Source organism: Amblyraja radiata, chromosome 1 (assembly GCF_010909765.2).
Source record: "Amblyraja radiata isolate CabotCenter1 chromosome 1, sAmbRad1.1.pri, whole genome shotgun sequence".
Lineage (NCBI taxonomy): Eukaryota > Metazoa > Chordata > Chondrichthyes > Rajiformes > Rajidae > Amblyraja > Amblyraja radiata.
Genome location: NC_045956.1, coordinates 159,532,630 through 159,544,895, shown reverse-complemented (window position 1 = coordinate 159,544,895; position 12,266 = coordinate 159,532,630). Strand labels below are relative to the sequence as shown.

Genomic DNA, 12,266 nt, shown 5'->3' with positions numbered 1-12,266 from the left:
CCAAGGACAAGAAGGCTCTGCAGAGAGTAGTGCGTTCGGCCGAACGCACTATGGGAACTTCACTTGCCCCCCTGCAGGAACTATACATCAGGAGGTGCAACTCCAGAGCCAACAATATCATGAGACCCCTTCCACCCCTGCAACGGACTGTTCCAGCTGCTACGGTCAGGCAAACGCCTCCGTTGCCATGCGGTGAGAACGGAGAGGTTGAGAAGGAGTTTCTTCCCAGAGGCCATTCGGACTGTAAACGCCTATCTCACCAGGGACTAACTCTACTGAACGTTTTTCCTTCCATTATTTATTATGTAAAAGAATATGTGTGTTATGATTGTGTTTATAGTTTGTTTGGTTGTTTGTCTTTTGCACAAAAGTCCGCGAGCATTGCCACTTTCATTTCACTGCACATCTCGTATGTGTATGTGACAAATAAACTTGACTTGACTTGACTTGAGGCTGCGTGCTCAGTCCCCTGCTGTACTCACTCTATATTTATGACTGCGTAGCCGGTCATAGTGCGAACTCCATCATCAAGTTCGCTGATGACACCACTGTTGTAGGACGTATCACTGATGGGGATGAGTCAGAGTATAGAAGAGAGATCAAGCAACTGTTCATATGGTGCCAGCACAATAACATGGCCCTCAACACCAGCAAAACCAAGGAACTGATTGTGGACTTTGGAAGGAGTAGTAGGATGGGGACCTATAGTCCCATTGAAAGGATCAAGAGCTGCAAATTCCTGGGCGTGCACATCTCTGAAGATCTTTCCTGGTCCGAGAACACTGATGCAATTATCAAGAAAGCACATCAGCACCTCCACTTCCTGAGAAGATTATGGAGAGTAGGTTTGTCAAGGAGGACTCTCTCTAACTTCTACAGGTGCACAGTAGAGAGCATGCTGACCGGTTGCATCGTGGCTTGGTTCGGCAACTTGAGCGCCCTAGAGAGGAAAAGACTACAAAAAGTAGTAAAAACTGCCCAGTCCATCATCGACTCTGACCTTCCTTCCATTGAGGGGATTTATCGCAGTCGCTGCCTCAAAAAGGCTGGCAGTATCACCAAAGACCCACACCATCCTGGCCACACACTCATCTCCCTGCTCCCTTCAGGTAGAAGGTACAGGAGCCTGAAGACTGCAACGACCAGGTTCAGGAATAGTTACTTCCCCACAGCCATCAGGCTATTAAACCAGGCTTGGACAAAACTCTGAACATTAATAACCCGTCATCTGTTATATGCACTTTATCAGTTTATTTATTCATGTATGTATATATTTATATAATGGTATATGGACACACTGATCTGTTTTGTAGTCAATGTCTACTATGTTCTGTTGTGCTGAAGCAAAGCAAGAATTTCATTGTCCTATCAGGGACAAATGACAATAAACTCACTTGAACTTGATTGTTAATCAAATGATTTTGTCCTATAAGGGAAAGGAGTGAAAGGTAATGAAAAGATGATATATATTATTTTGAAGATTATTTTATAAGCATTACATTGAAAATATTGCCCCTAAACTAGAAGAGTTTGTGTTATCCCCCTTTCAAAATGAAACTATTTATTGAACCACCGGGTGGCTCCCGCAATGGCCGCCTCGCCAAGTCTGTCTTGTCCCTTCCTTCGTTGTTGTTTTTTAGTATGTTCAATTATGTTTTAGTGTTCTTTAGCTTGTTTTATGTGGGGGATGGGGAGGTTGGCGGAAACTTTTAAAATCTCTTACCTCGACGGAGATGCATTTTTTTTTGCGTATCATATCTCCGTCCGCACTACGGCCTAACATCGAGCAGCTGGCAGCCTCTGCTGGAGACCGACTCAGGGAGCTCCAACTGCAGGAGCCTGCAGGACTTAACATCGTGGAGCTGGCTATCCCTGTCGGGGAACTCCAACCACTGGAGCCTGCAGACTTAACATAGTAAAGCTCGAGGTCTCTGGTTAGAGACCGACTTCGGGAGCTCCATGCCACAGGAGCTTCGACCGCCCCGATCACGGGAGCTTTGATCACCCCGACGCGGGAGCTTCGATTGCCCTGAAGCGAGGGCTTTGGTCGCCGGCTGCGGGAGCTTCCATCGCCCCGACATGGGGGCTTCGATCGCCGTCTGCGGGAGCTTCGATCGCCCCAACTGCGAATGGTTTGACTGCCCCGACCACGGGAGAATAAAGAGGAAGAAGACTTTATTGCCTTCCATCACAGTGAGGAATGTGGGGAATCCGCTGTGGTGGATGTTTATGTGAACTTTTATGTAGTTGTGTTTGTTGCTTTTTTTAAAGTATGGCTGTATGGTAATTCAAGTTTCACTGTACCTTAATTGGTACACGTGACAACAACTGACCTTTGAACCTTTGAATTGTTTTGAGCTTTATTCGCATAATATTATATTTCAGAATTATTTACAAATCATCCAGCAAATGCAATTTTGGAAAACTAATCTTAAAAGAATAAAGTAGTTTAACTTAAATGTGAAACATTGCATTAAACATCTGTAAATACCTATATAGTGACCATTTTCTGTTGCTATGCAAACAATGCTAAACATAAGGAGGATATTAGATCATGCTTCAAGTTCATTCTGCTCATCCATCAACTGTGGAAATTCCAAAGCTGGAAGTATCTAAATTTCAGAATGATCAGTCCTAAAAAAACATTTAAGTAATAGCTCATGACTTTTATTTGGAAGTTAGGGCTGACAGTTACATACTTTTTGAGTTGTGAAAGTGTTGATCTAGTTACCTTCCTTTCAATGAATTAATTCCACATGACTGACACAGTCAAAAATAAGACAATGCCAAGAGCTTCCACTCCAAGTTACACTGATCCACAGCAGCTTGTAACGCCATGTGACATGCCCCACAACTTTAAGCTGATGATCAGCACACAAATCACTAAGTATCCTTCCAGATGCTTCTATGGTTAATTGTTGCCAAAGAGGACCTGTTTAACCAGTGTTTTGCCTAACAGGATTGGCAAATAAAATAGCAAATATAACACATAGCAAATTTTACCAAGATTACATATAATGAACCAGTTTTAATCCATAGATAAATTATGGCATAGCTTGGGTATTATTAATTAATTCAGTAATGTTGACATCTTTATTACCCTCTAATTACCCTCTAATCCAGGTAGCATTCTGGTAAAAGGTAGAAACAGGAACCGCAGATGCTGGTTGAAAAATCTAGCATTCTGGTAAACCTCCTCTGAACCCTTTCCATAGCCTCCGCATCCTTCCCGGATTGAGGTGACCAAACTACTCTAATTGTGGCTTAAGCAAAGTCCTATAAATCTCAGATGGGTAAAGCTTGCATTTAAGAATAGTTTAACATTCAAAATATCTCTTTCATAATGTACAAGCTAATATATCAATGCTGTGGGAATGGGAAGATGTGGCACAGTTAGTTTAAGTATTCTGCAGTTTCAGTCGCAAATGTTCTTACATAAGGTTCAATGTAAAATCTAGCTTCAAAAACATTCAGTAAACGACATGGTATTTAATGTTAATGGTTAAATACTTTAAAAAATAAATTCAGACAATAAATCAGCAGAATAATCGGTACCATTGCCAAGGATACCAAGCTTATTCATTATGGAAAAATGAATGGAATTGCAGAATAAATACTCCTCCCAAACCAAAATAATTGAAAAAAAATGAAATCTATCTCTGGTGATTGGTTATAAGTGCTGATAAAGTAAGTCACTATAAATTCTTGTCCTCCCTAGCCACTATTTTTTCTATCCTACCACAACACAGAATAAGACTGTCTGCGTGATCCATCCCATGTCAAAATAAATATTCGATACTGACATTTTGTAAAAAAAAATTGAATCTGCAATTTGGCCACTGCTCGTGTTTAAGCTTTAACAACTAATAATCTTTGTGCATATCACTCACACACCATAAAACTTTAATAGAGATCCTTATGTTCCAACAAGACAAGGATTTGTGGTTATAATAAAACAACATGCTGTAGACGTCCACGCGTTGTGTAAACACTCTGTTTAATAATTAACCGATACAGCCCGTCAGTTCCGCGCGCATCAAGTTAATATTTTACTACTACCGAGCCGTCGCTCGCGAGCATCGAGTTCCACTCCAACCACCAGTCCTTCCTATTCCAACTGCCGCCTTTGAATTCCAACCGCTTGATGGCCCGCCACCCTGACCGCGTGATTGGCCAGCCCAGATCACGCCTGGTCCACACGAGAGTCCAGCCCAACCAACGACGGTTCGATACCAAAATGGCTCAGGCCGCCACAATGCAAGCTATTTCAAAAGGCACAGTAGATTTGTTTTATGATATTCAAATGACACAGTTCTAAAAACTGGCTTCCAAACCCACCTATTGTTTTTCACCAACAGCCATTCTTCCATTCCCACCCTAGGCAAAATGCATAGTGGTCATTGCAGTACAGCGTTTTCATATGTGTAATTCATAGCTTCGTAAATCAAAACGAGGTGCCCAAAACAGTCCATGGTACCTGAGTGAAAATTCGCAAATCACAGAATTACTGCTTTCTTTTTTTCAGGATCTGGGCATTGCAGTATTGCAGTTATTGCCCATTCTAATCACCCTTATGGTGGTGGTGGTAAACCAAATTCTTAAATTGCTTCAGGCTTTCTGATGAAGATGCTCTCCCAAGCGCCTCTGGGTAGGATGTTCCACGATTTGACCCAGCAACAATGTATGACTGCAGACATACTTCCAAACCTTGATGGTATGTAACTATGAAGGAACTACTGAAGATGGCATCCCCAAATTCCTGATGCCTTTGTTGTTTTGAGTGGTAGAAGTGGCTGATTTGGGATATGTTGTCAGAGTGGCCTAAATAAGTGGCTCGAGCAAATTGCTAGACGTTACTGCCAATATGAATATTGCTGAGGTGCTAATCAAATGCATTACTTTGAACTGGATGGTGTTGAGTATTATTGGAGTTGCACTCATCCGTGTAAGCGGAGAAGTTTCCATCACATTCCTGATTAGTGCCATGCAGTTAGTGGATAAGCATTAAGGTCTTAGGCAATTAGTCACTTGCCTCAGAATGCTTCACCTCTGATTTGGTCTTGAAGCCATTGCATTTATGTGATTGTTTCTGCTGAATTATAGCCAATTCTAACACACATGCAAAAGAAAGTCAGAGTGCTATTTACCCACCCCAAAGTGTTAAAAATGGGAAACTCCACTGTGAAACATTCTCTGCCAGAAGTAGAAACAAGGAAGTTTAACAAAGTTAACAAAAAGAGACACAAAGCACAGGTGTAACTCAGCAGGTCAGGCAGTATCTCTGGAGAACTTCTCTGTCAGAAGCTTGACTCTAATTGAGTGATCAAGAACTTCAAGCAAATCATGAGCTAAACTCGCTTTTGAAATCATGAAGCAATGGATAGTGTAGAAAAAGTGCAAAGAAAGAGGACTGAAGAGGAGACATGAAAGCAAGAGAGAAAGAAACAAAAATGAAATTAAAGCTAATACAAATCAGGTTGAGTGAGTGGGCAGATGCAGTATAATATAGATAACATAGAAACATATAAAATAGGTGCAGGAGTAGGCCTTTCGGCCCTTCGAGCCTGCACCGCCATTCAATATGATCATGGCTGATCATCCAACTCAGTATCCTGTACCTGCCTTCTCTCCATACCCCCTGATACCTTTAGCCACAAGGGCCACATCTAACTCCCTCTTAAATATAGCCAATGAACTGGCCTCAACTACCTTCTGTGGCAGAGAATTCCAGAGATTCACCACTCTCTGTGTGAAAAATGTTTTTCTCATCTCGGTCCTAAAAGATTTCCCCCTTATCCTTAAACTGTGACCCCTTGTTCTGGACTTCCCTAACATCGGGAACAATCTTCCTGCATCTAGCCTGTCCAACCCCTTAAGAATTTTGTAAGTTTCTATAAGATCCCCCCTCAATCTTCTAAATTCTAGCGAGTACAAGCCGAGTCTATCCAGTCTTTCTTCATATGAAAGTCCTGACATCCCAGGAATCAGTCTGGTGAACCTTCTCTGCACTCCCTCTATGGCAAGAATGTCTTTCCTCAGATTAGGAGACCAAAACTGTACACAATACTCTGGCGGAAAAAACAAGGGGGTAGATTATTATCTCAACGGGGTTAGGTTAGGTAAGTGGGAGGTACAGCGATACCTGGGTGTCCTTGTACACCGGTCACTGAAAGTTGGCGTGCAGGTACAGCAGGTCGTGAAGAAAGCTAATGGAATGTTGGCCTTCATAACAAGAGGATTTCAGTATAGGAATAGAGAGGTTCTTCTGCAGTTGTATAGGGCTCTGGTGAGACCACATCTGGAGTATTGTGTACAGTTTTGGTCTCCTAATTTGAGGAAGGACATCCTTGTGATTGAGGCAGTGCAGCGTAGGTTCACGAGATTGATCCCTGGGATGGCGGGACTGTCATATGAGGAAAGATTGAAAAGACTAGGCTTGTATTCACTGGAGTTTAGAAGGATGAGGGGGATCTTATAGAAACATATAAAATTATAAAAGGACTGGACAAACTAGATGCAGGAAAAATGTTCCCAATGTTGGGTGAGTCGAGAACCAGGGGACACAGTCTTAGAATAAAGGGGAGGTCATTTAAGACTGCGGTGAGAAAAAACTTTTTCACCCAGAGAGTTGCGAATTTATGGAATTCCCTGTCACAGAGGGCAGTGGAGGCCAAATCACTGGATGGATTTAAGAGAGAGTTAGATAGAGCTCTAGGGGCTAGTGGAGTCAAGGGATATATGGGGAGAAGGCAGGCACGGATTATTGATAGGGGACGATCAGCCATGATCACAATGAATGGCGGTGCTGGCTCGAAGGGCCGAATGGCCTCCTCCTGCACCTATTTTGTATGTTTATCACAAAATAAGTCTTTTGTCAGTAATTTACAGGTCCAGCATCACTCCGTTAGCTCAGCCAAATTTTAATTTTCATGCATCAACATGGCATTTAAATATTGGCAGGATATTCAGGCGTTCAGAGTCAAAGCAGAAGCCAATCTCAAACACATACAAGCGGACACCAGTGGGTGTCCATTGGGTGGCAGCAAAGAATGGAGTCCATCATTTTATTTCCATACAATTTCTGTCAGCATTAAGATCAATTGTGATGTCTCAACCACACTTTGTCAATTAGTTATTTCACACCATTATCAAGGATCACACACAGTACCATAAATACATTAATATTATAATATGGTCAATCATCTTTAGCAGCATAGAACAATTAAGAATTTGAGACAATTTGTTTATTAATAATGCTGTGCTCAATGAAAATAGACTCCTTTTACTTAAAAATTGTATGACCATCATCACAAGCAGATAAAACGTTGGCACAAATAAGGTTTACATAGTCTTCTAAATTGAGGTCGATTTAATGGATGTGCCTGAAGAATCCAAAGTTTTATTGCAACCAGGAGACACCAGGAACTGCAGATGCTGGTTTACAAAGAAAGCTCAAGAGTCTGACGGGTCCCGTCCCAAAGCAGCACCTATCCATGTCCTCCGGAGATGCTGCCTGACCTGCTGAATTACTTTCAGCATTTTATGTTATTATTAGACCAAGTGGGACCCGTTGGGCTCCGTTCCCCCAACCCAATATTCCACCATTCACCCATTCCCCCAACGTAACGCGTTTGCCCAACGCAATATTCCACCACTCAACCATAGCCCCCAATTACGCAGGCGCGGCTCATTTCATCATCCCCAAAATTCCCTCCCCCTCCTCTTCACACTTCTCCCCCCTCACCTCCTCCCCTCCCCCCTTCACCTCTCCCTCCCTCTCCTTTCCCCTACCCTCAGTCACTCCCTCCCATCCTCCGTAACCCCTCTCCCCTCCCTGATCCGTTGGGCCCCGTTTCACCAATGCAATATTCCACCACTCACCCATTTCCCTAACGCATCCCGTTTCCACCACTCACCCGTTCCCCCAACGCAATCCGTTCCCCCAACGCAATCAATCCTTCCCACGTGGGGGGAGGGACGACAAAAATCTCACTCTCTCCTTACTCCCCTTGAAGCTGCTGATCCCAGTGTCTCTCTGTCACATCTCCCTCCCTCTCCTTTTCCCTACCCTCAGTCACTCCCTCCCTCACCTCTCCCCTTTCGCACTCCCCCACTAAAAACAATGTTTAAATAACATTTCTTCTCCTCCCATCCCCCACTCCGTCAACTCTCACAGCTTGTGTATTGGCAGCAGAGATCACATTGTGATGTAATTGTCGTTGTCGGAATCTTCATGGCAGCTTGTGTAAATGAGATTCCATTGTGATTGGACGACTGTGAGATGCCATTGTGACCAAAGATCTTAGAGCAGAGCAAGATGGGTTACTCTCACGCAAACGTGTAGTACGCTCATGGGCAGATTCATGGGTGATTATAGGACCCATTTTAGAAACCAGCCCCCGCCATCTTGTTCCGCCGTCTTGCTCCGCCATCTTGTTCCGCCATCTTGCTTCCGGCCAAAGATCGGATCTTTGTTTCCGCAGCGGGGAGAGGGAGTGTGCGGCCCGGGGCAGCGGAAGAGGGAGTGTGCGGCCCGGGGCAGCGGGAGAGGGAGTGTGCGGCCCGGGGCAGCGGGAGAGGGAGTGTGGGGCCCGGGTCAGCGGGAGAGGGAGTGTGCGGCCCGGGGCAGCGGGGAGAGGGAGTGTGCGGCCCGGGGCAGCGGGGAGAGGGAGTGTGCGGCTCGGGGCAGCGGGAGAGGGAGTGCGCGGCCCGGGGCAGCGGGGAGAGGGAGTGTGCGGCCCGGGGAGAGGGAGTGTGGGGCCCAGGGCAGCGGGAGTGTGCGGCCCGGGGAGAGGGAGTGTGGGGCCCGGGGCAGCGGGAGAGGGAGTGCGCGGCTCGGGGCAGCGGGAGAGGGAGTGCGCGGCCCGGGGCAGCGGGGAGAGGGAGTGTGCGGCCCGGGGCAGCGGGGAGAGGGAGTGTGCGGCCCGGGGAGAGGGAGTGTGGGGCCCAGGGCAGCGGGAGTGTGCGGCCCGGGGAGAGGGAGTGTGGGGCCTGGGGCAGCGGGAGAGGGAGTGAGCGGCCCGGGGCAGCGGGGAGAGGGAGTGCGCGGTTCGGGGAGAGGGGGCGCGCGGCCCGGGGAGAGGGGGTGCGCGGCCCGGGGCAGCGGGGAGAGGGAGTGAGCGGCCCGGGGAGAGGGGGTGCAGGGCCCGGGGCAGCGGGGAGAGGGGCATAGGAGGGGGGGAGACATTGTAGTGTGGGGGCAGGCGAGGGAGTGCCGGGGGGGGGGGGGGGGGGGGGGAGAGTTGAGGGGTGGGATAAGGCCTAATGTTTGTGAAGTTGCGGGGAGGTTTACAATGTTTCTTATTTAATGTCCCTTGTCTAGTCTGAAATAAAGTTCATCATTGGATCAGAAGAAATATAATTGTGTGTGTTATATGATTATATACATTTATATCACATTCATGTATGTGTGTTTATAAACATTTTATTCTTTAACAAGAATTAACAGAATTATGAATCTAACCCTATATCACACACAAAAACTTCCCCCGCAATGTCAATTACCCTGCGAATCGGGCCGGGTCGGGTAGGTTCCGGTTACTACAAAATCAACTCAAACACTGCTTGTGAGCCATTTAAAAAGAAATGATTTAAAAAACATTAAAAAAGACAATTACCAGAGTCAAATTTTATTCTTGACAAGAAGTATGAACTGACAGAATTATGAATCTAACCCTATATCACACACACAAACTGTTGCCCCGCAAAATTGATTACACTGCGAGTTGGGTCGGGTCAGGTAGGCTCCGGTTACTAAAATGGGCGGTGAAAAATGCCCAGGATCCCCTCCGTAGCGTACTACACGTCAGCCCATTGTATTTCGCAGGAGTGGCCTATCTTGCTCTGCTCTAAGATCTTTGATTGTGACATCATCATTGGAAGCTGCTAGAAAAGTCTCCCACTCACAGGCAGTTACTATTTTAAAACGTTTGCTTTTTTAAAAACTTTAAATATCAATCACTTGTGAAATATAACATGAAATGTGAAGAAACTTGATACTAACGACCACGGGAAAAAGCCGAGTAAGATTCTGCAAAAATGTTATTGTATACCGTTTTGGAGTAGTTCCATGTGATGACAGACAAACAAGACAAGACTTTTAATAGTATAGAAAGATTAGATAGATATAACCATCTGCATAGTGGATTAAGGACATTAAAGTATCCTGCAGATAGTGGCAAGAGCATTGAATAGATGACAATAATATCAATGAATAAGTCAAAGAGTCATACAGCACGGACACAGGCTCTTCAGCACCAACTTGCCATTTACCTAGCTAACGTCTAGCACCATCTACTGCAAACATTATATACAAAAATAAGGAGCCTATCCAACTGAGATGAGTATGAGGAAGTTTACTGCAGATTTATTGCAAAAATATCTGGCATTTTGTGATTAAAAATAAAATGCATGAAAAAATGAATTGCTTTCTCAAGCAATGCAGTGCTATCTTTCCGCATATACAGTTAAAGAATGTTTAAAGAGTGCTGTTTAAATTGTGGTCCAGTGCCCTCCCAAATGCTTAGCACCTTGTGTTTTGGTGAACCAACATCTGCGGTTCCTTGTGCCTGACCAAATTAAGTGATCTGGTGATGCATTTTATATTTAGATTTTTTGCATCCTTATTTTTCTGGCCTCCCTTTATGCTTTTTGTAGTAATCATAAGGTCAAAGGTCTTTGTTATCAAGTTAATGGCCACACAAGTGTTGCTTCATTGGAATATAACTGACTGGAATATTCTAAAAAGCTGATAACTTTAACCAGTCTCCTTTAGATATTCCTGATCTATTATTTTCATAATTTTCTGTTTTAATTCAGATTTCCAGTATCCATGATATTTTATTTTTATATTGCTTTTCCTAGATTAAGCACGTCTCTATCTCATCATAAAACAATTATCTCACTTCCTATCATTGTTCTGATCTTCAAAAGACTGTCTTTGATTGCACTACGGACTTCGGATTTTGCACTATTATGTATACCTGGTATCGTGGATAACTAATTGTATTTTTGATTATTATATATTTATCTGTGTGTTAGTGCATTTGCAGGCCTGTTGGGCCTATTGCATTTGCAAGCTGCAGCAAGTAAGAATTGCATTGCAAGAAGGAATGGGATGATCCAGAGATGCTGTCTGTCCCGCTGAGTTATTCTAGCATTTTGTGTCGATTTAAACCAGCATCTGCAGTTCTTTCCTTTGCATTGCTCTGTTGAGAGTACACGTGACAATTAAACACTCTTGACTTTCTTTATGGTTGTCGCTAAAATTGAATTTTTTCAGGCACAAAAACATGGTCCAAACAAAATCTGGGATAGATTCGTAGGCAAGTCCTTACTTCAAAATTGTTTTTTAAAACCTAGAATATAATTTGGCCTTTTTATTTGCAATCCTGAATATTCTTAGTTCAGGCACCAAAAAAAGGAATGGTTTCCACCATTTTAAGAATGTGCCCTTCTGGATACATGGTTATTTTGCTCAATTTCCTCTAATAGATTAATATTGGTTTCAAGATCAGAGTGGAAAATTTACCGCTCAGACTGATACAATTCTTTTAAGCTAGATCTTAGAAGTTAATTTAAAAAGTTTGAATAAAAATTACATACCATTGTCCTTGCATTAAATAATTGTATATTACACTCTCCCGAATGATCTCTTTCTGGAATAGTTGGTACGACAGTAGAACTAAAAGTGTGGTCACAGATTCAAGAAGAATGCTATATGTAATATCTCTGCAAGCAAAAACAAAACAAGTTTAAATCAGCAGAAGTTTGTTGTAAGTAAATTTACATTAACCATCAAAACCCATTAAAGGGAAAACAGATAGCTCAATTTCACTTTTCAACTGATAAAGCATTGATTGTATTATTTAGAGCAAGACAACTGGTATATTTTAACACAGCAATGTTTATCAAATCCAGCAGCAAGAGGAATGTAATTGACATTAACCATGCAAGAAAAATTGGAAATAGATTGTAGTCGAGGTCGCTTATGTAATTATCGGGGTGAAGATTGCAACCTTCACGTGGTCCGCCCTGTTTCGACGAACGCAATCAACCCGGCAAGCACAATCAAATAAGATCAATTAGCACAAGTTGTCCTACAACTTTAGGCTGTGCACGCCATACGCAAGAAGAAGATGTAATTATCACTGGATTACAGCGTTATAGTCATTGCCTATGAGATGCATCCTGGGAGAATAGACTACCTTTCTTAGTTTAATTAACAACCAAAATGTTACCTTTATCCATCATATCACACATTTCAT

The 12,266-nt window shown here is 43.6% G+C and overlaps 1 protein-coding gene across 3 annotated transcripts in view; it reads right to left on the bottom strand.

The window, feature by feature from the left end:
- The window catches only part of dym (dymeclin), a 327,900-nt gene that overhangs the window by 227,152 nt on the left and 88,482 nt on the right, over positions 1–12,266 (bottom strand). For all 3 annotated transcript variants that reach the window (XM_033033648.1, XM_033033656.1, XM_033033666.1), the window contains one exon: positions 11,605–11,730. In XM_033033648.1, the coding sequence (XP_032889539.1) occupies positions 11,605–11,730 (126 nt within the window). The remainder of the gene's footprint in view (positions 1–11,604; positions 11,731–12,266) is intronic.